Source organism: Seriola dumerili, unplaced genomic scaffold (assembly GCF_002260705.1).
Source record: "Seriola dumerili isolate Sdu_G_001 unplaced genomic scaffold, Sdu_1.0 BDQW01000079.1, whole genome shotgun sequence".
In the NCBI taxonomy this organism is placed as follows: domain Eukaryota; kingdom Metazoa; phylum Chordata; class Actinopteri; order Carangiformes; family Carangidae; genus Seriola; species Seriola dumerili.
The window spans coordinates 1,970,463-1,997,899 of record NW_019174334.1 but is presented as its reverse complement, the minus strand read 5'-3'; the positions used below and the strand labels follow the sequence as shown (position 1 = coordinate 1,997,899).

General features: G+C 35.3%; 1 protein-coding gene across 1 annotated transcript in view; it reads right to left on the bottom strand.

Annotated features, from left to right (window-relative positions):
- The window catches only part of flt1 (fms related tyrosine kinase 1), a 49,018-nt gene that overhangs the window by 3,746 nt on the left and 17,835 nt on the right, over positions 1–27,437 (bottom strand). The window contains exons 11-23 of the mRNA XM_022744350.1: positions 25,581–25,704; positions 24,946–25,054; positions 7,038–7,346; positions 4,074–4,220; positions 3,854–3,985; positions 2,641–2,747; positions 2,166–2,301; positions 1,575–1,679; positions 1,359–1,472; positions 1,105–1,193; positions 502–607; positions 314–411; positions 85–207 (exon numbers count right to left, since the gene is read on the bottom strand). Of these exons, the coding sequence (XP_022600071.1) occupies positions 85–207; positions 314–411; positions 502–607; positions 1,105–1,193; positions 1,359–1,472; positions 1,575–1,679; positions 2,166–2,301; positions 2,641–2,747; positions 3,854–3,985; positions 4,074–4,220; positions 7,038–7,346; positions 24,946–25,054; positions 25,581–25,704 (1,699 nt within the window). The remainder of the gene's footprint in view (positions 1–84; positions 208–313; positions 412–501; positions 608–1,104; positions 1,194–1,358; positions 1,473–1,574; positions 1,680–2,165; positions 2,302–2,640; positions 2,748–3,853; positions 3,986–4,073; positions 4,221–7,037; positions 7,347–24,945; positions 25,055–25,580; positions 25,705–27,437) is intronic.

Below are 27,437 nucleotides of genomic sequence, written 5' to 3'. Positions count from 1 at the left end.
ATGCATCGCTTAAACATCGCTGCTAAAACAGAAGTTTAACATTTTTTATTTTCTGTTTTATTTTGACGGCTCACGTGAACTCACATCTCCCTTGCGGACATAGTCGGGGTCTTTGTAGATGTCTCTGGCCAGGCCGAAGTCACAGATCTTCACCACTTTATTGTCGGACAGCAGAATGTTCCTGGCTGCCAGATCTCTGTGAATACACTGATGTAGGCACAAAGACAGCACCATCAATGAAATATATGAAACACGCACATGTGTAGATGCATGCACACACACACACACACACACACACACTGCACACACAGACCTTGCGAGAGGCCAGATACTCCATGCCACGCGCCACCTGGAAGCTGAAGGAGATGAGATCCTCCAGGAATAGAGGAGAGGTGGATGCAGATTTGGGATCTAGGGGGAGAGAGAGAGCAGACACAGCGATGTAAAAAAGAAAAAAAAAAAAAGCTGTTTCGATTTGCACAAATAAAGCTCCTGTCTCACCACAGCCCTTCTCTGTCTTCTCCCTGTCATCAAACTCTGTTCTAACGTTGCTCTGGCCGTCAGAAACACCGCAGACACTCATCCCTCCATCCTTTCCTCTGGCCATCTTGGATTGGGAAAAATCAATTCATTGTTATCAAATATTTTATTAAAGAGAGTCAAAATTAGGACAGTCAAACATCAGGATGGATTCAACATGTCTTCAGAGATTTGTTACATTGTTACATGCTAATTTTGTTCAGTTTGTTGAAGGGTATAAGAGAGAAATTTGTACAGCTCATTTCTTTGAGGCCACAGTTTTTAGTAATGTCTAAACCTGTGAAGAAAATAAGGAAGTACACATCCTGCTCAAGAACCGATAACATCTTCGAACCTCAAAGAGATTGCAGAAGTGAGTTTTTGAAAGTATAATTTTTTAGTTGTGTGCAGCTCAAAGAGATAATATTATTTTTCTCTTAAATGCAAGACAATGCTGAAATTTGGCCAAAGACTCATGTGAGCTACGTTTGTACTTCATGAAGGTCTCAGTCAATGTTAAATACAGCTATCATGACACCATCTTTAACTGTGTTTGTCGACCGCTGCCAAAGCTGCTGAGCTCACCCGGTTGTGCACAAACACCTCTCTCTTGCTCTTCAGAAAGGCAGAGAGGTTTCCATAACGGCAGTACTCAACAATGACCATCAGCGGCCCTGCACACACAGAGAGCAACAACATATATTAGAATTATGTCAAGTGTGAGAACATAAACACACACAAACACTGACATGCTGACTGTATCTCTCAACATACACATAAGTTAACTTTGGCATATATTAGGCAGATTTAGAGCACACATGCATTGAAAATCCACATACCTCCCAGCTTAGTGCAGGCTCCCAGTAGGTTGACTACATTCAGATGGTGTCCAATGTAGTTGAGGATCTTCAATTCAGTCATCAGAGCTTTGTGCTCGCTGGCTGTAGCTCCCTCTAGTGGACGATAGGCAGAAAAGAAAAACAAGTGGCACAAATGTTCTTGCTCAGAACTGTAATTTAATTTTCTAACAGAACACCAGGGGCCTGATCTTGTACCTTTGAGCATCTTGACAGCCACAGTCCTGCAGCTGGTGGCGCCATCTATACCAAACGCACACGCCTGCATCACCTTCCCGAAGGCTCCACGTCCCAGAGGTTTCCCTGCGAGGAAGAGAAGGAAGGCGATGCTGATAGGGAAAAGGGAGGTGTGTGTTTGTGTCTAATTGAGCAACATTATTAATTACTATTATCATCCATCCCGGATGTGAGATGCAGAGATGAAGAGATGAAGAGAAGACCCCATCAAGAGTCCATCTAACTGAATCCCACGCTGATGATAGTGAGAGCTGATTAGTTCCAGTAAACACAGTCCACCCCCCCCCACCCCCCACCCCCCCCGCTGGAGTTGATTAGCTCACCACAGACAACACAGACACAAAGTCTGATTAATGGAATGAGAGTCACTCCCAATAATAGTCTGATAAGACCTATGAGAAAGTCCTCGTATCAGTTAAGGGATCTTATACACCCCCCTCTCTCTCTCATCGTTAGATTACCCAAAATCCTCCCAGTTTCATATCACAGTCAAAGCCAATCATGCTAATGTTATCAATTTCTGCATTTTAATTTGAAAGAAAAGAAATGTACCTAATTTGAGTCGCTCCCGAGGGAACTCCCATTGGTTGGGGTCATATTGTAATCTCTCACACTGCTCCTCTATTGGCCCCTCTCCTGTGTCCAGAATGATTGACAGGTACTCTGGCTTGGTGTTTGAGGTGTTGGGCTTAAACAGATAAACAAAATAAAAAAATATTAAATATTAAAAGTAGAAGTTGTTCTGGGACATTCACATTGTATGCAATTAAATTCATAGGCTCAATCACTAAGCAACCGTGTATGTCGAAAAATGGTTCATGTGAATGTTTTAGCTTCTCTGCCTCAATTATTCATATTTATCAGACATACTTATTATATGATTATTAATACATGTTCCAGGTTATGTTAAACAGAGTATACACGTGACAAGACAATAAAGTCTAATCTAATCTAATCTAATCTGTTCAGCATTAAAACTTTTATATGGGCAAAATGAATAACAATACTTTTTCTTGTTTCCTCTCACCTGTTTCAGTTTCCGTATGAAGAGTGTGAGCAAAAGCCAGAAGAGAGTGGCCACCACGCAGGTACAGGTGAGAGTGGGAATTTCCAAAAACGAGGATTCTGAGGCACCTGCACACAAACAAGCACACACAAAGAAACACACACGTTAAAGCTTCATTAGCTTTAATATTTCATTAGATTACATTTAGTTATTGAACACAAATTGCCCCGGAATAAGCTGCACGGGTGTAAGGATGTTGTTCCGTTCACGCCACATCACTCATTTAGATTTCTTTTATTATATTTGCTGTTTTTTATTTGATATTTGTATTAATCTATTTGGTTTTGATCAATTGATTTGATTGTGTTTCTGCTTGTTTTTTTCCTCAACACATCTCTGAGATTGAAATGCAGTTTTGAATTCAACTGGAACTAAACTGAGAGAAAGAAATCACAGAAAAATACTTAATTATAACTACAGTATATAATTTTACTTTACTCAAGTTTTCTCCATGCTTCCAAGTGGGGGCACTGCATTTTCACTGTTGCACCATATCCCACAAACACTAACATCTATCCTCTTCATTAAATAACATTAAAGTTTTTTTTTCTTTTTTTAAAGGGGAGATGTAGAAATGCCCAGCTCAGTGCAACGCGGAGCTTCTCTGAGATTCAGGCCGGACCCTTCCGCAGGAAATAAAAACGGGAGACAGTTTCCTTCCTGACTGATCAGAACACAACAACACACACACACACACACACACACACACACACACACACACACACACACACACACACACACACACACACACACATACACAGCCACTCCTCCCTCCAGAACTGGACTGGGGAGCACGTCCACCACCTCTGCCAGGGAGCAGTGCTCAGTCTGGGGGGTAGAACCAGCCTGTCCCCCCTGTCTCCACCAGACACATGAGTGTGTGTGTATGTGTGTGTGTGTGAAATTGAACAAAAGCAATGTGTTTCCCACATTGGGATTATGATAGCACATACTTAGCTAATTAATCATCTTCCATTAATAGAGCTGAAATGTCACACCTCAACATATAAATACTACATCCATGAAAACAACTATACAGCTACTTATAGAACTGAGAACAATGAACATTCAGACATACCCATATATGGAGGTGCCCCATCTTCAGGTCTGAGATCACCACAGCCAATCAAAGGCCGAGGTGCTTGAAAAACACAATTGGTTTACAGCTACTTACTGTTGACCCATATGTAGGCAGAGCTCTCTGCGGATCCCCTCTCATTGGTGGCCTGGCACGTATACAGACCCTGGTCCTCCACTGTGATTCGGTCAATATGGAGGGTCCCATCTTCTGGTGATATGACGATACCTTGCAGACGGTGGCAAATAAACTTTTACACACCAGATTACAGCTGCAAGTTACATGTTTGTGGTCTTTTTTCTAATTCATTTTTTACCTGATCCCTGTGACAGAGCATGTTCGTCTTTGTACCATGTGATGGTAGGGGGTGGGATGCCTTGAGATGGACAGCTAAGGGTCACTGAACTGCTAACGTTGACAGTACAATCTGTCAAATTATTATGCAGCAGCGGAGGCTCCAGAACTGAAAAGAAATACACAAACACGCTATGAATAGTAGAATGCTGAAGTATGAGTGTGTATTAGTACAGTGCTAAAGCAGTGTGAATCAGTACGTTTATGAGGCGCTTTGCTTGAGTATTTATATTTTATGCTTTTTTTATATAGAAAAATTGCACTTTTTACTCATACTACAATTTTTGACACAGTTATAGTTATTGCTACAATACATTTAGTTTTTTAAATATACAACAGTATATAAAGTAGTTAGAATGATCCATTGATCCACTTTGATCAATTTCAATATGAATCATATACAGTATGATAGTAATATAATAATATAAAGCTGTGGGAGAGAACATTCTGCACAATAAGTCCTTTTATTTTTGATACTTAAAACTTACACTAACGGATTTTTCTGGTCATTTAAAGGCGGTGAACACAACACTGACATATGAGCAGCTCTTACATTGATACGGATAACTTGTTTCTTATTTACACATCCAGCAGATATGGAGCAACATTAACATTCATCTGGAATCCTGTTTCTGTTCACCTGCCAATTTGAGTCCTATATTTACTTTCCTTTTTACTTTTGGTTTTGGCCTCCACATCCACAAAGACCTGAGGGAAACTGATCTCTTTAGCAGATAAATGTTCAACTATGTTCACTGAAACAGCTGCCGGCTGCGGTCCAAAAGCAGCGATAAGAGCGAAACTAAAGCGTTAAAACCAAAACAATGTGGAAAAATGCTCTGCATGGATAACTGCAGAATCAGGTGATAAATCAATGGGCATCCATCACTACAAGACACACTTTTCACATTACAAAACTGTTACATTGTTATTATAATACTTTACATTATAGCCTTTAATGACATTTTGCTGCTAATAGCCTATATTTACTTTAACTTTAACAAAGTAAAACTTTGAATAGAAGACTTTACTTATGACAGAGTACATTTTACATGGTGGTATTTCAACTATTTCTACTTGAGTAAAAGATTTAAACTAGATAAACTAAGATCAGTGTTCACGATCGTCTCAGTACAGTTGTAGTTATTTATAGACAAACAGAGATCTCTGATGAAGTGAAATCAGTGCTGCTTTCTCCACAGTTTGCTGGACCGGTGCCACTTTCGCACAGCAATTCTGCGCTGGTAGTTCCACATTTCTGTGGCCTTGGGTTCAACCTGTGAGTCAGCTGACATTTAGGCCCAGAAAAACTCCACAATGCAATCCCATTTCTAAAAAGACAAAACAATGTTGTATTTCATCATGTGGACATTACGGGCCCATGAGTGCACACAATGAGTTGTAGTTTTTATGTTTCCCTCTCATGGACTATAATTACACTACAAATCTCATACACTATAATTAGATCAGATGACTCCTGATTCCATGGAGCTCTCCATTTTTTAATTTTCCCCCATTCCCCCTCTTTTTCTCTAGTTCCCTCACTTGTCTCTCTCTGGTCACCCTGTCTCTCTAGTAATTCCTTTGTGGGGGTCCCGAGGGAGGAAGTTGTCGTGTTGAGCCCTGATTGTATAGAGAACAGCAGTAAAAGACATGAAGAAAAGTCACTTAACCAAGGCGACTGATTGTTGTTTCCCCTATCTTCCTCCTGGACAACAATTGATGATTGTCCGCGGGGGCTGGGGCCTGACAGTGTCTGATTGGCTGATTGTTCCTCCGGCCTTGTGTAGGGGCCTGTAAATGTGGCATTGTGGGAAGTGCCATTGTGTGCTCTTCCTCCAGACAAGAGCTCATTCCCACGTGAAAGAGGTGCTGAGCTGGAGCGCAAGAGCAAAGGCAGGGTGGGGCCCCAGGAAGCTGAGGGGACCCAATTCCCAAGCAGCGAGACCTCTGTGAGAGAGGGTGGGTGTTTGTTTGTTTGTATGTATGTGCAACATATGTGCACAGAAAACATCAAGAGACAGAGAATATGGTGTGTTTAACTCTCTTTAAGTTAGTAATAAACAATATTAATATAATATTGTTAATGTGCATGTGCACAGCTACACATTCAAGGCCCCTGACAACAATTCAGTTGGAGCCCCCTGACAATAAGTATCGCTAATTTGTGGCATTTTAGAGAGCTTCTGTTCAGCACTGGGTTCCCTGAATCATTCAGCCTCTGTTTCTGTTTCAGTTCTTGAAAACCAGGATTTGTAAGGAGGAAAAGGAAGGCCATAAAGATGTGAATTAATGAGCAATTGAATACCTAATTGTGAAATTTAAATTGCACTGAATTTATTGCAGTGAAATATTTATACCATTTATCTGAATTCATGTGGCTTGAATTCTCCTCTAAACTTGGTTTTAATTAAATCAAAAAATTAAATTAATGTTTTTCTTGTAGGTTTCAGTAAGTTAGATAGAAAATTAAAAACAACTTTATTCAGGGTTCTCAGATTAAATTCTCAAAATTCAAGATGAGGAATTCAAACTTGAACATCTGGGATAACAGAAATCTTTCAGATCTCTGTCCTCTAATTCCTGTAAGTCAAATGATCTGAGAAAAAAAAGATGAGAGACTGGAAATCCCTGAACACTTTAAATTTTATCTGAATTCGTGACCTTGAGAAAAAAAGGCACATTTTGGGACTGCAAATTGACAGTCAAACCATAATGGACATAAGATTGTCGAGGTAAAACACACTGTGCAGACAACAAGGGAAAAACAGGATCCAAAATTACTTGATATAAATGAAATGATAGAGACACAAAGTGTAATTACTCTTTTTTTTTTTTTTTTAAAGTTCAACCAACAACGTTCAACACTGATCATAGATATTGAAGATGAGAATGAAGAGGAGATGATAAAGTTGAGATTACTCACTTGTGACCTCCACCTGTGTGTCCAGATGTGTCTCCTGTCCAGTCACGAGGTGGCGGGCGGAGCACCTGTAGGCTCCAGAGTCTCTGGCTGTCAGGTTGCTGAGCAACAGGACCAGAGAGTTAGAGAACTCCCCTGATGTGAGCTGCTGACTACTTAGGGCAGGGCTGCTGGATTGGACATCCTCTGTGTCATTCACTCGTTGCCATGACACCGTGGTGTACAGGTACTTATTGGCTACACAGGTGAGATGGAGGTCCCCGCCCTCTCTTGGTTCCTCCCGCTGGTTTACACTGAAGCCTCCTGGGACGTCTGAGAGGAACCAGAAGAAATGAAGAGATGGATTGTTAGGAAAAAGAGGTAGGGAGCGGGACCATGAACAATATATAAACCTTCAGTGATCTCCAGTTTGATGAATAAGCCTTCTCAGGTTCCCGACATGTGAGTCAGGATCCTGCCTGCAGCCTGAAACATACACTTTAAGACCTGATTCCACCAAACCTCCATTTTTTGTAACCTTTGATGACAATGTTGAATGGCTATTGTGGGTAAAAGCAGGTAGTGGAATACAGTGAAAAGGATTTTTATTTACTTTAGCCATTCGAAACTTCCTGTGGAAACGGCTCGAGAGTTTCCTGATGGCAGATAGTGTTTATCTTTCCCGAACACCCCAAGGCCTCCCGAAATAAAGCGGACCTGCCAGTCCAAGGAAGTGCGCTGCATGGGGAAGTGGAACGATAAGAGCCCCAGTTTCCTGTTTCGCTATTGCTCACACACTAACAGCTCAGCACAGCCTTGTGCGCAGATACATACACACTCACGCACAACACAAACAACCTTAACCTGTAGGCTTAGTTACAAATCTAACCCCACATCAAAGGTACACACCTGCAAGATACAGTATGTACACAATGCATGTTCATAACTTTGTTCTGGCAAGTATTTAACCTACATTAAGATACAGGTTGAAATACTTGAATCAAGAGACTTTCACTGTTTTTGTCCTTCTGATGTGCCATATAACAGATTTCCAGATGTTCAGATATTTCCATAATACTGGATTTAAAACATCCAGTTTAGTTCTTACACCTGAACTCTGAACTCTATTTCACATCTTTCCTCAAAAAATGATCAAATTTGTGATCAAAAACCACTTAAGGCAGTAAAAAGTTTTAGTATTTCTTCAATATATAACTAACAATGCAATGTAAGGATGCAGTATATTGCAATACACTGATGGAACCAGCTGCTGTACCGTCACTACAGGTCCAGTCTAGACTCAAGTTTGAGCTCTGAGGTCTGTTAGTCTGGAGCTTAACACACACTGCACTGACCTTGCTGCAGTGTCTCTTTATTCTCTGACACAGCGCCTCCTGTCATACTAAGAGTGAAATAATCTCAGCACAGTAGTAAGACTTCATTCAAGGCCGGCCCAAGGAATAAGTGAACTAAGCGGCTGCTTTGGGCCCCCCGTGGCCACCAGGGTGCCAAGATTGCTTGAAAAGGCCCACTAAATATATATATATATTATATATATTATATATGTAGGAGGTAGAATGGTGGCCCTAGTATATACTAGGGCCACCATTCTACCACCTACAGGCTCCACGAACATCATATATAATTACATTGTTTGGGCTCTCAAGTATTGGAAAAAATAGGTAAGTGCTACTGAACTTGGCTTGGAAACTGTATGGTAGTTTTAATCTTAATTTATTTATCTATTTATTTGAAGGCTAAAACTATCAGATAAATGTAGGCGTAGTGAAGTAAAAAAGACATTATAGAGTATAGAGAAGCATTGGTAACTATCCAATTGCCAATTAATGTTTTTTCATGTCGTTATATTATGCATTGATTTATTTAGTGCTGCTGCACGTCTCCTATCCAAATTGAAAGTTTTCTCTGGGATATAGTGGTGAAATACAACAATATAGATATCTATTTTAACACATTTCTAAATTTGACAAAATCAACGTGGCACCGCCTGAAGCACCTGGCACACACCCCCATACCAATGGCAATCAGCTGCATCTGGAGACGGTGTGCACTCTACTGCCAAGAGCGGTTGTTGCTGTTTGCTCTGAGATTTATTGGATTGATTTTTTTTATACCGTATGTTGGTGTTTGCATTTTCCAATTGTTCTACCTGGAGATGACGAACAAGTTCTTTGGGACCATTGTGCCTGGACTGCACAGAAGGTGGCAGCCCTGTTGAGATTTATTAAATTCCTTATTCTTTATCAACAATGAGTGTGACTGTTGCTTACTGCTTATTACTATTAGCCTGTAGGCCTACTATTTACAAAATCAAGACCTAGTTTATATTCACTAAATAAAGTTTGTGAAGTGGCTGCATCTGTCGGTATAGGCTATCAGTAAGGTTGCTAGCAGGAAAAAAAAAAAATCCCATGACAGAGGTCACCACGAATACTATGACATTTTTTGTCTTATCGTACTTTGAAGTCTTCACGGTTTATTGTATGATGATAAATATGGGGAGACAAAATAGTACACTGGTTAGAACTGGTGCTTCGTGGAGTGTGCATGTTCTCCCTGAACCCATGTTGGTTCTCATGTTTGAAGACATGCAAAATAGGTTAATTGACAACCCTGACTGACGTTTTCATGCTTTACTTTAATATGGCGTTTTTTGACAATTTTATGCCATGCTATACTATGACATTATTATGCCTTACTATATGACAATTTTTATTTTTATATGATGACATATATGTGGAGAAACAATAGTACACTGGTTAGAACTGTTGCTTCGCAATGACGAACGTTGTGAGTTCAATCCCAAGCTGAGAAATTTCTTCTTGGAGTTCATATGTTCTCCCAGTGCCCACGTTGGTTCTCGTCACCAAAGACATACACAATAGGTTAACTGGCAACCCTAACTGACGTTTTCATGCTTTACTATACAATAACGTTTTTTGGCATTTTCATGCCATACTATACTATGACATTATTATGCCTTACTAAATGGCGTTTTTTTGACATTATTATGCCTTACTATACGGTGAAATTTTATGCCATACTATATTATGATGATTTCTGAAATTTTATGCCATACTATACTATGACGTTTTATACCATTTTGTGCCTTACTATACTAAGATTACTATACTAAACTTGTACAAAGACATGCATAAGAAGCTAATTGGCAACCCTAACTGATATTCTCATTCTACGATGTTTTTTGCCTTTTTTTTGCCATACTATACTATGACGTTTTTTGGCATTTTCATGCCATACTATACTATGACGTTTTTAAACATTATTATGCCATACTAAACTATGCTGTTTTCGAAATTTATGCCATACTATACTATGATGTTTTTTGACATTTTATTGCCATGCTATACTATGACGTTTTATGACATTTTGTGCCTTACTATACTATGATTACATCATGGTTTAATAATCGATGCTATATATAGGGAGACACAATAGTACAGTGGTTAGCACTGTTGCTTTGCAATAGGAAGATCATGAATTCAATCCCAAACTTACAAATTTCTATGTGCAGTTTGTGTGTTCTCCCAGTGCCCATGTCGTTTCTCATCTCCAAAGGCATGCACAATAGGTCAATTGGTAACCCTAATTGATGTTTTTTGAAAATTCATGCCATACTATACTATGATGTTTTGTGAAAATTTATGCCGTACTATACTATGACGTTTTCTGAAATTTTGTGCCATACTATACTATGACGTTTTTTGAAATTTTATGCCATACTATACTATGACATTTTTAGGCATTTTCATGCCATGCTATATTATGATGTTTTGAAACCTTTTCATGCCATATTATACTATGACGTTTTTTGAAAATTTATGCCATGCTATACTATGACGTTTTTTGACATTTTTATGGCATACTATACTATGATGTTTTTTGACAATTTATGCCATGCTATACTATGACGTTTTTTGAAACTTTATGCCATACTATACTATGACATTTGTTGGCATTTTCATGCCATACTATACTATGATGTTTTGAAACCTTTTCATGCCATGCTATACTATGACGTTTTTTGAAAATTTATGCCATACTATACTATGATGTTTTTTTTAAGTTTATGCCATACTATACTAGGACATTTTTTGGCAATTTAATGCCATACTTTACTATGACGTTTTTTGAAAATTTATGCCATACTATACTATGATGTTTTTTTTAAGTTTATGCCATACTATACTAGGACATTTTTTGGCAATTTAATGCCATACTTTACTATGACGTTTTTTGAAAATTTATGCCATACTATACTATGATGTTTTTTTTAAGTTTATGCCATACTATACTAGGACATTTTTTGGCAATTTAATGCCATACTTTACTATGACGTTTTTTGAAAATTTATGCCATACTATACTATGATGTTTTTTTTAAGTTTATGCCATACTATACTAGGACATTTTTTGGCAATTTAATGCCATACTTTACTATGACGTTTTTTGAAAATTTATGCCATACTATACTATGATGTTTTTTTTAAGTTTATGCCATACTATACTAGGACATTTTTTGGCAATTTAATGCCATACTTTATTATGACGTTTTTAGAAAATTTATGCCATACTATACTATGACATTTTTTGGCATTTTCATGCCATGCTATACTATGATGTTTTGAAACCTTTTCATGCCATATTATACTATGACGTTTTTTGAAAATTTATGCCATACTATACTATGACGTTTTTTGACATTTTTATGCCATACTATAGTATGATGTTTTTTGACATTTTTATGCCTTACTATACTATGACGTTTTTTGAAAATTTATGCCATACTATACTATGATGTTTTTTTTAAGTTTATGCCATACTATACTAGGACATTTTTTGGCATTTTAATGCCATACTTTATTATGACGTTTTTAGAAAATTTATACCATACTATACTATGACATTTTTTGGCATTTTCATGCCATGCTATACTATGATGTTTTGAAACCTTTTCATGCCATATTATACTATGACGTTTTTTGAAAATTTATGCCATACTATACTATGACGTTTTTTGAAAATTTATGCCATGCTATACTATGACGTTTTTAAACATTATTATGCCATACTATACTTTGCATTTTTTGGCATTTTTGCCATGCCTACTACTATGACGTTTTTTTTTTGGACAATTTTATGCCATACTATACTATGACGTTTTTTGAAAATTTATGCCATGCTATACTATGACGTTTTTAAACATTATTATGCCATACTATACTATGACATTTTTTCGCAATTTATGCCATATTATACTATGACATTTTTTGGCATTTTCATGCCATACTATACAATGACATTTTTTGGCATTTTCATGCCATGCTATACTATGAGATTTTTAAACATTTTTATGCCATACTGTACTATGACGTTTTTTGAAAATTATGCCATACAATACTATGATGTTATTTTTAAGTTTATGCCATACTATACTATGACATTTTTTGGCAATTTATGCCATACTATACTATGACATTTTTTGGCATTTTCATGCCATACTATACAATGACATTTTTTGGCATTTCATGCCATGCTATACTATGACGTTTTTAAACATTTTTATGCCATACTATACTATGACGTTTTTTGAAAATTTATGCCATACTATACTATGGTGTTATTTTTAAGTTTATGCCATACTATACTATGACGTTTTTTGGCATTTTCATGCCATACTATACTATGATGTTTTTTTAAAATTTATGCTATACTATACTATGACATTTTTTGGCATTTTCATGCCATGCTATACAATGACGTTTTTTGAAAATTTATGCCATACTATACTATGGTGTTATTTTTAAGTTTATGCCATACTATACTATGACGTTTTTTGGCATTTTCATGCCATACTATACTATGATGTTTTTTTAAAATTTATGCTATACTATACTATGACATTTTTTGGCATTTTCATGCCATACTATACTTTGACATTTTTGGCATTTTCATGCCATGCTATACTATGACGTTGTTTGAAAATTTACGCCATGCCATACTATGACATTTTTTGGCATTTTCATGCCATACTATACTTTGACATTTTTGGCATTTTCATGCCATGCTATACTATGACGTTTTTAAACATTTTTTTGCCATACTATACTATGACGTTTTTTGACATTTTTATGCCATACTATACTATGCTGTTTTCAAAATTTATGCCATGCTATACTATGATGTTTTTAAACCTTTTTATGCCATACTATACTATGACGTTTTTTGACATTTTTATGCCATACTATACTATGCTGTTTTCGAAATTTATGCCATGCTATACTATGATGTTTTTAAACCTTTTTATGCCATACTATACTATGACGTTTATTGACATTTTGTGCCTTACTATACTATGATTACATGATGGTTTAATAAATGATGCCATATATGGTGAGAAACAATAGTACAGTGGTTAGCACTGTTGCTTTGCAATGAGAAGGTTGTGAGTTCAATCCCAGGCTAAGAAATTTCTTTGTGGAGTTTGTATGTTCTCCCAGTGCGCACCTAGGTTCTCTTGTGCAAAGACATGCATAAGAAGCTAATTGGCAACCCTAACTGATATTCTCATTCTACTTTGTTTTTTGCTATACTATACTATGACGTTTTTTTGCATTTTCATGCCATATTATACTATGACGTTTTTTGACATTTTTATGCCATACTATACTGGTGGTTTCGAAATTTATGCCATACTATACTATGCTGTTTTCGAAATTTATGCCATGCTATACTATCATGTTTTTAACCCTTTTTATGCCATACTATAGTATGACGTTTTTTGACATTTTTATGCCATACTATACTGGTGGTTTCGAAATTTATGCCATACTATACTATGCTGTTTTCGAAATTTATGCCATGCTATACTATCATGTTTTTAACCCTTTTTATGCCATACTATAGTATGACGTTTTTTGACATTTTTATGCCATACTATACTGGTGGTTTCGAAATTTATGCCATACTATACTATGCTGTTTTCGAAATTTATGCCATGCTATACTATCATGTTTTTAACCCTTTTTATGCCATACTATAGTATGACGTTTTTTGACATTTTTATGCCATACTATACTGGTGGTTTCGAAATTTATGCCATACTATACTATGCTGTTTTCGAAATTTATGCCATGCTATACTATCATGTTTTTAACCCTTTTTATGCCATACTATAGTATGACGTTTTTTGACATTTTTATGCCATACTATACTGGTGGTTTCGAAATTTATGCCATACTATACTATGCTGTTTTCGAAATTTATGCCATGCTATACTATCATGTTTTTAACCCTTTTTATGCCATACTATAGTATGACGTTTTTTGACATTTTTATGCCATACTATACTGGTGGTTTCGAAATTTATGCCATACTATACTATGCTGTTTTCGAAATTTATGCCATGCTATACTATCATGTTTTTAACCCTTTTTATGCCATACTATAGTATGACGTTTTTTGACATTTTTATGCCATACTATACTGGTGGTTTCGAAATTTATGCCATACTATACTATGCTGTTTTCGAAATTTATGCCATGCTATACTATCATGTTTTTAACCCTTTTTATGCCATACTATAGTATGACGTTTTTTGACATTTTTATGCCATACTATACTGGTGGTTTCGAAATTTATGCCATACTATACTATGCTGTTTTCGAAATTTATGCCATGCTATACTATCATGTTTTTAACCCTTTTTATGCCATACTATAGTATGACGTTTTTTGACATTTTTATGCCATACTATACTGGTGGTTTCGAAATTTATGCCATACTATACTATGCTGTTTTCGAAATTTATGCCATGCTATACTATCATGTTTTTAACCCTTTTTATGCCATACTATAGTATGACGTTTTTTGACATTTTTATGCCATACTATACTGGTGGTTTCGAAATTTATGCCATACTATACTATGCTGTTTTCGAAATTTATGCCATGCTATACTATCATGTTTTTAACCCTTTTTATGCCATACTATAGTATGACGTTTTTTGACATTTTTATGCCATACTATACTGGTGGTTTCGAAATTTATGCCATACTATACTATGCTGTTTTCGAAATTTATGCCATGCTATACTATCATGTTTTTAACCCTTTTTATGCCATACTATAGTATGACGTTTTTTGACATTTTTATGCCATACTATACTGGTGGTTTCGAAATTTATGCCATACTATACTATGCTGTTTTCGAAATTTATGCCATGCTATACTATCATGTTTTTAACCCTTTTTATGCCATACTATAGTATGACGTTTTTTGACATTTTTATGCCATACTATACTGGTGGTTTCGAAATTTATGCCATACTATACTATGCTGTTTTCGAAATTTATGCCATGCTATACTATCATGTTTTTAACCCTTTTTATGCCATACTATAGTATGACGTTTTTTGACATTTTTATGCCATACTATACTGGTGGTTTCGAAATTTATGCCATACTATACTATGCTGTTTTCGAAATTTATGCCATGCTATACTATCATGTTTTTAACCCTTTTTATGCCATACTATAGTATGACGTTTTTTGACATTTTTATGCCATACTATACTGGTGGTTTCGAAATTTATGCCATACTATACTATGCTGTTTTCGAAATTTATGCCATGCTATACTATCATGTTTTTAACCCTTTTTATGCCATACTATAGTATGACGTTTTTTGACATTTTTATGCCATACTATACTGGTGGTTTCGAAATTTATGCCATACTATACTATGCTGTTTTCGAAATTTATGCCATGCTATACTATCATGTTTTTAACCCTTTTTATGCCATACTATAGTATGACGTTTTTTGACATTTTTATGCCATACTATACTGGTGGTTTCGAAATTTATGCCATACTATACTATGCTGTTTTCGAAATTTATGCCATGCTATACTATCATGTTTTTAACCCTTTTTATGCCATACTATAGTATGACGTTTTTTGACATTTTTATGCCATACTATACTGGTGGTTTCGAAATTTATGCCATACTATACTATGCTGTTTTCGAAATTTATGCCATGCTATACTATCATGTTTTTAACCCTTTTTATGCCATACTATAGTATGACGTTTTTTGACATTTTTATGCCATACTATACTGGTGGTTTCGAAATTTATGCCATACTATACTATGCTGTTTTCGAAATTTATGCCATGCTATACTATCATGTTTTTAACCCTTTTTATGCCATACTATAGTATGACGTTTTTTGACATTTTTATGCCATACTATACTGGTGGTTTCGAAATTTATGCCATACTATACTATGCTGTTTTCGAAATTTATGCCATGCTATACTATCATGTTTTTAACCCTTTTTATGCCATACTATAGTATGACGTTTTTTGACATTTTTATGCCATACTATACTGGTGGTTTCGAAATTTATGCCATACTATACTATGCTGTTTTCGAAATTTATGCCATGCTATACTATCATGTTTTTAACCCTTTTTATGCCATACTATAGTATGACGTTTTTTGACATTTTTATGCCATACTATACTGGTGGTTTCGAAATTTATGCCATACTATACTATGCTGTTTTCGAAATTTATGCCATGCTATACTATCATGTTTTTAACCCTTTTTATGCCATACTATAGTATGACGTTTTTTGACATTTTTATGCCATACTATACTGGTGGTTTCGAAATTTATGCCATACTATACTATGCTGTTTTCGAAATTTATGCCATGCTATACTATCATGTTTTTAACCCTTTTTATGCCATACTATAGTATGACGTTTTTTGACATTTTTATGCCATACTATACTGGTGGTTTCGAAATTTATGCCATACTATACTATGCTGTTTTCGAAATTTATGCCATGCTATACTATCATGTTTTTAACCCTTTTTATGCCATACTATAGTATGACGTTTTTTGACATTTTTATGCCATACTATACTGGTGGTTTCGAAATTTATGCCATACTATACTATGCTGTTTTCGAAATTTATGCCATGCTATACTATCATGTTTTTAACCCTTTTTATGCCATACTATAGTATGACGTTTTTTGACATTTTTATGCCATACTATACTGCTGTTTTCGAAATTTATGCCATACTATACTATGCTGTTTTCGAAATTTATGCCATGCTATACTATCATGTTTTTAAACCTTTTTATGCCATACTATAGTATGACGTTTTTTGACATTTTGTGCCTTACTATACTATGATTACATGATGGTTTAATAAATGATGCCACATATGGGGAGAAACAGTAGCACACTGGTTAGCACTGTTGCTTTGCAATGAGAAGGTTGTGAGTTCAATCCCAGGCTATGAAATTTCTTTGTGGAGTTTGTATGTTCTCCCAGTGCGCACCTAGGTTCTCTTGTGCAAAGACATGCATAAGAAGCTAATTGGCAACCCTAACTGATATTCTCATTCTACGATGTTTTTTGCCATTTTTTTGCTATACTATACTATGACGTTTTTTTGCATTTTCATGCCATATTATACTATGACGTTTTTTGACATTTTTATGCCATACTACACTATGACGTTTTTAAACATTATTATGCCATACTATGCTATGCTGTTTTTGAAATTTATGCCATGCTATACTATGATGTTTTTAAACCTTTTTATGCCATGCTATACTATGACGTTTTTTGAAAATTCATGCCATGCTATACTATGATGTTTTTAACCGTTTTTATGCCATGCTATACTATGACGTTANACTACACTATGACGTTTTTAAACATTATTATGCCATACTATGCTATGCTGTTTTTGAAATTTATGCCATGCTATACTATGATGTTTTTAAACCTTTTTATGCCATGCTATACTATGACGTTTTTTGAAAATTTATGCCATGCTATACTATGACGTTATTTGAAAATTTATGCCATACTATACTATGACATTTTTTGGCATTTTCATGCCATGCTATACTATGACGTTTTTAAACATTTTTATGCCATACTATACTATGACGTTTTTTGAAATTTTATGCCATACTATACTATGACATTTTTTGGCATTTTCATGCCATGCTATACTATGATGTTTTGAAACCTTTTAATGCCATATTATACTATGACGATTTTGGAAAATTTATGCCATACTATACTATGATGTTTTTTTTAAGTTTAAGCCATACTATACTATGACGTTTTTAAACATCTTTATGCCATACTATACTATGACGTTTTTAAACATTTTTATGCCATACTATACTATGACGTTTTTTGACATTTTTATGCCATACTATACTATGCTGTTTTCGAAATTTATGCCATGCTATACTATGATGTTTTTAAACCTTTTAATGCCATATTATACTATGACGTTTTTGGAAAATTTATGCCATACTATACTCTGATGTTTTTTTAAGTTTATGCCCTACTATACTATGACGTTTTTAAACATTTTTATGCCATACTATACTATGACGTTTTTAAACATTTTTATGCCATACTATAGTATGATGTTTTTTGACATTTTGTGCCTTACTATACTATGATTACATGATGGTTTAATAAATGATGACATATATGGTGAGAAACAATAGTACAGCGGTTAGCACTGTTGCTTTGCAATGGGAAGGTTGTGTGTTCAATCCCAGGCTAAGAAATTTCTTTGTGGAGTTTGTATGTTCTCCCAGTGCGCACCTAGGTTCTCTTGTGCAAAGACATGCATAAGAAGCTAATTGGCAACCCTAACTGATATTCTCATTCTACTATGTCTTTTGCCATTTTTTTGCTATACTATACATGACGTTTTTTTGCATTTTCATGCCATATTATACTATGACGTTTTTTGACATTTTTATGCCATACTATACTATGACGTTTTTTGAAAATTTATGCCATGCTATACTATGATGTTTTTTGAAAATTTATGCCACACTATACAATGACATTTTTTGGCATTTTCATGCCATGCTATACTATGACGTTTTTAAACATTTTTATGCCATACTATACTATGACGTTTTTTGACATTTTTATGCCATACTATACTATGATGTTTTTTTTAAGTTTATGCCATACTATACTATGACGTTTTTAAACATTTTTATGCCATACTATACTATGACGTTTTTAAACATTTTTATGCCATACTATACTATGACGTTTTATGACATTTTTATGCCATACTATACTATGCTGTTTTCGAAATTTATGCCATGCTATACTATGATGTTTTTAAACCTTTTTATGCCATACTATACTATGACGTTTATTGACATTTTGTGCCTTACTATACTATGATTACATGATTGTTTAATAAATGATGCCATATATGGTGAGAAACAATAGTACAGTGGTTAGCACTGTTGCTTTGCAATGAGAAGGTTGTGAGTTCAATCCCAGGCTAAGAAATTTCTTTGTGGAGTTTGTATGTTCTCCCAGTGCGCACCTAGGTTCTCTTGTGCAAAGACATGCATAAGAAGCTAATTGGCAACCCTAACTGATATTCTCATTCTACGATGTTTTTTGCCATTTTTTTTGCCATACTACACTATGACGTTTTTAAACATTATTATGCCATACTATACTATGCTGTTTTCGAAATTTATGCCATACTATACTATGATGTTTTTTAACATTTTATTGCCATGCTATACTATGAAGTTTTTTGACATTATCATGCCATGCTATACTATGAGGTTTAGACATTTATATGCCATACTATACTATGACGTTTTATGACATTTTGTGTCTTACTATACTATGATTACATAATGGATTAATATATGATGCAATCTATGGGGAGAAACAATAGTACAGTGGTTAGCACTGTTGCTTTTCAATAGAAAGGTCATGAGTTCAATCCCAAATGTAGAAATTTCTTTGTGGAGTTTGTGTGTTCTCCCAGTGCCCATGTTGTTTTTCATCTCCAAAGACATGCACAATAGGTCAATTGGTAACCCTAATTGATGTTTTTTGAAAATTTATGCCATACTATACCATTATGTTTTCTGAAAATTTATGCCATACTATACTATGACGTTTTTAAACATTATTATGCCATACTATACTATGATGTTTTGAAACTTTTTCATGCCATATTATACTATGACGTTTTTTGACATTTTTATGCCATACTATACTATGACGTTTTTGACATTTTTATGCCATACTATACTATGACGTTTTTTGGCATTTTCATGCCATACTATACTATGACATTTTTTGGCATTTTCATGCCATGCTATACTATGATGTTTTGTAACCTTTTCATACCATATTATACTATGAAGTTTTTTGAAAATTTATGCCATACTATACTATGACGTTTTTTGACATTTTTATGCCATACTATAGTATGACATTTTTTGGCATTTTCATGCCATGCTATACTATGATGTTTTGAAACCTTTTCATGCCATATTATACTATGACGTTTTTTGAAAATTTATGCCATACTATACTATGACATTTTTTGGCATTTTCATGCCATGCTATACTATGACGTTTTTAAACATTTTTATGCCATACTATAATATGACGTTTTTTGAAAATTTATGCCATACTATACTATGACATTTTTTGGCATTTTCATGCCATACTATACCATAAAATTTTTTGGCATTTTCATGCCATGCTATACTATGACGTTTTTTGACATTTTTATGCCATACTATACTATGACGTTTTTTGACATTTTTATGCCATACTACACTATGACGTTTTTAAACATTATTATGCCATACCATACTGTGCTGTTTTCGAAATTTATGCCATACTATACTATGATGTTTTTAAACCTTTTTATGCCATACTATACTATGACGTTTTTTGAAAATTCATGCCATACTATAGTATGACGTTTTTGTGCAATACTACTATATGACAGTTTTTTACATTTTTAGGCCTTACTATACTTTGATGTCTTTATGCTTTAATATGATATACTATATGGTGAGAAACAATAGCACACTGGTTAGAGCTGTTGCTTTGCAATGAGAAGGTTGAGAGTTCAATCCCAGGCTAAGAAATTTCTTTGTGGAGTTTGTATGTTCTCCCAGTGTGCACCTAGGTTCTCTTGTGCAAAGACATGCATAAGAAGCTAATTGGCAACCCTAACTGATATTCTCATTCTACGATGTTTTTTGCCTTTTTTTTGCCATACTATACTATGACGTTTTTTGGCATTTTCATGCCATATTATACTATGACGTTTTTTGACATTTTTATGCCATACTACACTATGACGTTTTTAAACATTATTATGCCATACTATACTATGCTGTTTTCGAAATTTATGCCATGCTATACTATGATGTTTTTAAACCTTTTTATGCCATACTATACTATGACGTTTTTTGAAAATTTATGCCATGCTATACTATGACGTTTTTTGAAAATTTATGCCATACTATACTATGACATTTTTTGGCATTTTCATGCCATGCTATACTATGACATTTTTTGGCATTTTCATACCATGCTATACTATGACGTTTTTTGACATTTTGTGCCTTACTATACTATGATTACATCATGGTTTAATAAATGATGCCATATATGGGGAGAAACAATAGTACAGTGGTTAGCACTGTTTCTTTACAATGAGAAGGTTGTGAGTTCATAGCATGCATGGCATAAAAATGTCAAAAAACGTCAAAGTATAGTATGGCATAAAAAATGTCAAAAAACATCATAGTATAGTACCACAAAAAAATATCAAAAAACGTCATAGTATAGCATGGCATAAAAATGTCAAAAAACTTCATAGTATAGTATGGCATAAAAATGTCAAAAAACGTCATAGTATAGTATGGCATAATAACGTTTAAAAACGTCATAGTATAGCATGGCATAATTTTTCAAAAAACGTCATTGTATAGCATGGCATGAAAATGCCAAAAAACGTCATAGTATAGTATGGCATAAATTTTCAAAAAACGTCATAGTATAGTATGGCATAAAAATGTCAAAAAACGTCATAGCATAGTACAGCAAAAAAATGTCAAAAAACGTCATACTATAGCATGGCATAAATTTTCATAAACGTCATAGTATAGTATGGCATAATAATGTTTAAAAACGTCATAGTATAGCATGGCATAAAAATGTCAAAAAACATCATAGTATAGTACAGCAAAAAAATGTCAAAAAACGTCATAGTATAGTATGGCATAAATTTTCAGAAAACATAATGGTATAGTATGGCATAAATTTTCAAAAAACATCAATTAGGGTTACCAATTGACCTATTGTGTATGTCTTTGGAGATGAGAACCGACGTGGGCACTGGGGGAACACACAAACTCCACAAAGAAATTTCCCAGTCTGGGAAAGAACTCACAACCTTCTTATTGCAAAGCAACAGTTCTAACCAGTGTGCTACTGTTTCTCACCATATAGTGCATCATATTAAAGCATAAAGACATCAAAGTACAGTTAGGCCTAAAAATGTAAAAAAAAATGTCATAGTATAGTATTTCACTAAAACGTCATAGTATAGTATGGCATAAATTTTCGAAAAACGTCATAGTATAGTATGGCATAAAAAGGTTCAAAAACGTCATAGTATAGTATTGCATAAATTTCGAAAACAGCATAGTATAGTATGGCATAAAAATGCCAAAAAATGTCATAGTATAGTATGGCATAAATTTTCAAAAAATGTCATAGTATAGTATGGCATAAAAATGTCAAAAAAAGTCATATTATAGTATGGCATAAAAATGTCAAAAAACGTCATAGTATAGTATAGCATAAATTTTCAAAAAATGTCATAGTATAGTATGGCATAAATTTTCAAAAAATGTCATAGTATAGTATGGCATAAAAATGTCAAAAAAACGTCATAGTATAGTATGGCATAAAAATGTCAAAAAACGTCATAGTATAGTATGGCATAAATTTTCAAAAAATGTCATAGTATAGTATGGCGTAAAAATGTCAAAAAACGTCATAGTATAGTATGGCATAAATTTTCAAAAAATGTCATAGTATAGTATGGCATAAAAATGTCAAAAAAACGTCATAGTATAGTATGGCATAAAATGTTAAAAAACGTCATAGTATAGTATGGCATAAATTTTCAAAAAACGTCATAGTATAGAATGGTTGTTTGTCTCTGTGTGCCCTGCGATGGACTGGCGACCTGTCCAGGGTGTACCCCGCCTCTCGCCCGAAAGGATGCTGGGATAGGCTCCAGCCCCCCCCCGCGACCCTACTAGAGGATAAGCCGTAGAAAATGGATGGATGGATGGTCATACTATAGTATGGCATAAAAATGTTTAAAAACTTCATAGTATAGCATGGCATAAATTTTCAAAAAACGTCATAGTATAGTATGGCATAAAAATTTCCAAAAACATCATAGTATAGTATGGCATAAATTTTCAGAAAACATAATGGTATAGTATGGCATAAATTTTCAAAAAACATCAATTAGGGTTACCAATTGACCTATTGTGTATGTCTTTGGAGATGAGAAACAACATGGGCACTGGGAGAACACACAAACTCCACAAAGAAATTTTTAAGTTTGGGATTGAACTCATGACCTTCATATTAGAAAGCAACAGTGCTAACCACTGTACTATTGTTTCTCCCCATATATGGCATCATATTTTTATGCCATACTATACTATGGCGTTTTTTGACACTATTATGCCATACTATACTGTGACGTATGATGTCTTCATGCCTTTACATATGATGACAAATATGGGGAAACAATACCACACTGGTTAGAACTGTTGCTTTGCAATAAGAAGGTTGTGAGTTCTTTCCCAGGCTGAGAAATTTCTTTGTGGAGTGTGTGTGTTCCCCCATTGCCCACGTCGGTTCTCATCTCCAAAGACATGCACAATAGGTCAACTGGCAACCCTAACTTATGTTTTTATGCCATACTATGACCTTTGTTGACATTTTTATGCCATACTATACTATGATGTTTTTTGACATTTGAATGCCTTTCTATACTATGACATTAGTATGCCTTCCTATATTGCGTTTTTCGCTATATTTATGCCATGCTATACTATGATGTTTTTTTAAATTTTATGCCATACTATACTATGACGTTTTATGCAATACTATACTATGACTTTTTATGTCATACTGCAGTACGACATTTTTATGCTTTACTATACTATAATATTTTTTGACATTATTACGCTTTGACCTATGACAAAGCATCAAGTGGGTCAGCTGTTGAAAAAACAATGACAGATGACAGAAAGAAGACCGAAACTAGTTATTTTAAGAAAGAGGATACTGAGGAGTTAAAGGGTGATTTTGAAACTGAAAATATATTTTTTTTATTGTAATTCTTTATTAAAATTATAGTATGGTATGAAAATGCCAAAAAACGTCATAGTATACCATGGCATAAAAATGTCAAAAAATATCAGTTAGGGTTGTCAGTTGACCTATTGTGCATGTCTTTGGAGATGAGGACCGACGTGCGCACTGGGAGAACACACAAACTCTCATGGGAATGAACTCACGACATTCTTGCCATGTGCCATACTATACTATGATGTTTTTTTGACATTTTTATGCCATACTATACTATCACGTTCAATCCCAGGTTGAAAAATTTCGTAGTGGAGTTTTTTTTGCTATGCTATACTATGAGGTTTTTTGATAGTGTGACATTTCCAGACGTTTTTATGCCTTACTATACTATAATGTTTCTTGACATTATTATGCCTTGACCTATGACAAAGTATCAAGTGGGTCAGCTGTTGTGAGAAAAGCAATGACAGATGACAGAAAGAAGACTGAAACTAGTTATTTTAAGAAAGAGGATATTGAGGAGTGTAAGGGTGACTATGAAACTTAAAATAGTTTTTTTTTTACTTTAATTTTTTTTAAGAATTGAAATATCTGAGGATATCTGATATCTGAGGATATGATTGATTTTGTGTTTGATCACCTGTGATGTAGAAGTGGACGTCTAGCTGGTCTTTGCCTGCAGAGTTGGAGGCAATGCAGCGATACACTCCAGACACAAAGGCCTCTGCCACAGTCAGGACCCCCACTGTCTATGGAGAGCACAAACATCCGCATGAACAAACCAGCACAATGTGCAACACACACACACACACACACACACACACACGCGCATGCACGAACATTCATCAGGCTCATTACCTCTGCCACTGATGGCAGGAATCATATTTTCCATTGGCCCACTGAGTGGACAATAGGGGTCTCTGAGCCAGACCTCCTGCCCACTTCCAACACAGTGGGCAGCTCGACATGCAAACTGTTGTCAGTATTAATGTAGGTGTGTGTGTGTGTGTGCGTGTGTGTGTGTGTGTCAGAGAGAGAGAGAGAGAGAGAGAGAGAGAGAGAGAGAGTGGAATTGGAGTGGAGTGGATATTGGAATTCGGTGAACTTTATTCAGTTTTTGTTAAAGACTCTGCCGATAATTGCAACTAAAATCCTTTTCCACAGTTGTACCTTTGAGTTTATTTCAGAGTGCTGTTGTGGTGATTGAAAAAATCTGTTACTAACCAATCATGGCTCCTCTGTCAGTCACAGTGTGTATCCCAGTGCTTCACCTACCTTTTTCTTCCCCTGAAGAACTTCCTGTCTGTGAGTAACACTCAGGATGTGGTTGTGTGTGGACGTGGCGGGGAGACTCTCTGTCACAGGGCGCCATAGGGAGGACGACGTTGGACACACACACCTTGAGGGAGGAGGATGCGGAGAGGGACAGGGATTCAGCTGTGTTGACACAAGTCATTGTACACTGCTTCCAGGTGTGTGTGTGTGTGTGTGTTTTTCACAGCTGTGCTCGGCAGGAGGAAGACAAGAACACCAGGGAAACGCCTTGATCATTGCTGCTTGATCTTATCTCCATCGTCATTCATATAACTATCATCATCGCCAATCCATTTTTATCAATAGCATCACATCCTTTTTCCCAGTCCAACAGGCTGACAATAGTGGATCTTTGGAGTGCTATGTAATGCTGGATTGTTCATTTATGGAGGATGCAGAGGTGGTATTGTCATCCTGTGGATCAGCTTCCTTCCATTCTTAACAAATCATCCCACATTTCCAGGACTCGAGTTCCTGTCCCTGTCAATGACTCTCACAAGTCTAAATCAATAGATTACACACCAGTGGAGCTGTGGGAACTGGAGCTTATGCAATATGCTCTGTGACTTATTTACTCACATCTCCTTAAGATGAAAAACTGAAATTGCACAGGAGCTGGGAAGGGACCTCAAAACACAATCAATGCTTGATCAGTAAAAAGGTGCATTAGAGGAGATGAAGATGCACTTGATATTTTATCTACTTACTATCTCTCAAAACAGTTATTAAGTACTGCTGAAATATTCAAGTATATTTGATCTAATTTGGGTTTGAATCAGCCTTTTCCTGTAAATGTAATGTAATGAAGAAGTAGCAAGATCATCTACATCTACATCTATATATATATAAACATATATATACTGTGTTTTAAACAAGGTTTTTAAACAATTGGTCAATCAATGCTGATATTCTCAAGATTTTAAAAATACAGTGTAATCAGATTGATGCAACCAATGATTAGTTTTTATTAGTCAGTAAATGATTGATTATTTTATCAATTAGTCAAAAACTAATTTAGTCAGTTAAGTAGCCTAATGGAAAATGCCCATTACAGTAAGTTTTGTTTTCAGGTATCTCACTTTGTCTGAGAGAAAATCAAATACCGTAAAGTATTGCGAATCCTCACACTTAAGCATTGTTTTTGAGTGCAGTGGCCCAGGCTAAAATGATTAAAAATATTTTTGAGTAATAGTTACTTAAATTGTTTAAGTAGAAAGAAATTCTGGGCTAACTCATGTCAAACCACTCTGAAAAAATACTGTTGTATGTAAAAATCCTATGTTATTATACAATCTACATGTATGTCATATTATTGGAATATTATTATCATTTTTATTATTAATTGGCATTACTTTACTTTAAATAAGGCATTACTTTTATTCTATCTATCTATCGATCTATCTATGGAGGAGAATAACGGAGGCAGATCTCATGATCCAAAGAATTCAGTTTCATTATTTAGACATTACCCATTTTCGTCATTGTAAACGATCATTTCCACAGTGTTCCTTGATCCTCTGCCTGTTTATGGATGTGTCACTGCCCCTCTCTGCTCACTGTCTCTGTCTGTATCCCTGCCGTCATCCTTTTCTGTCTGTCCTGAGCACCTCCCTGAGGTTGATTCCTCTCTGCTCCTTGATTGCCCTTCCTCTTGGCATCTAGATAATATGCGACCCACCCTGTGCATGACATTTTGAGCCTGACACACACACATACGTACACGCGTGGATGCCCGCGCGTACACACACACACACACACACACACACACACACACACACAAACACACACACACACACACACACACACCCACAACACCCA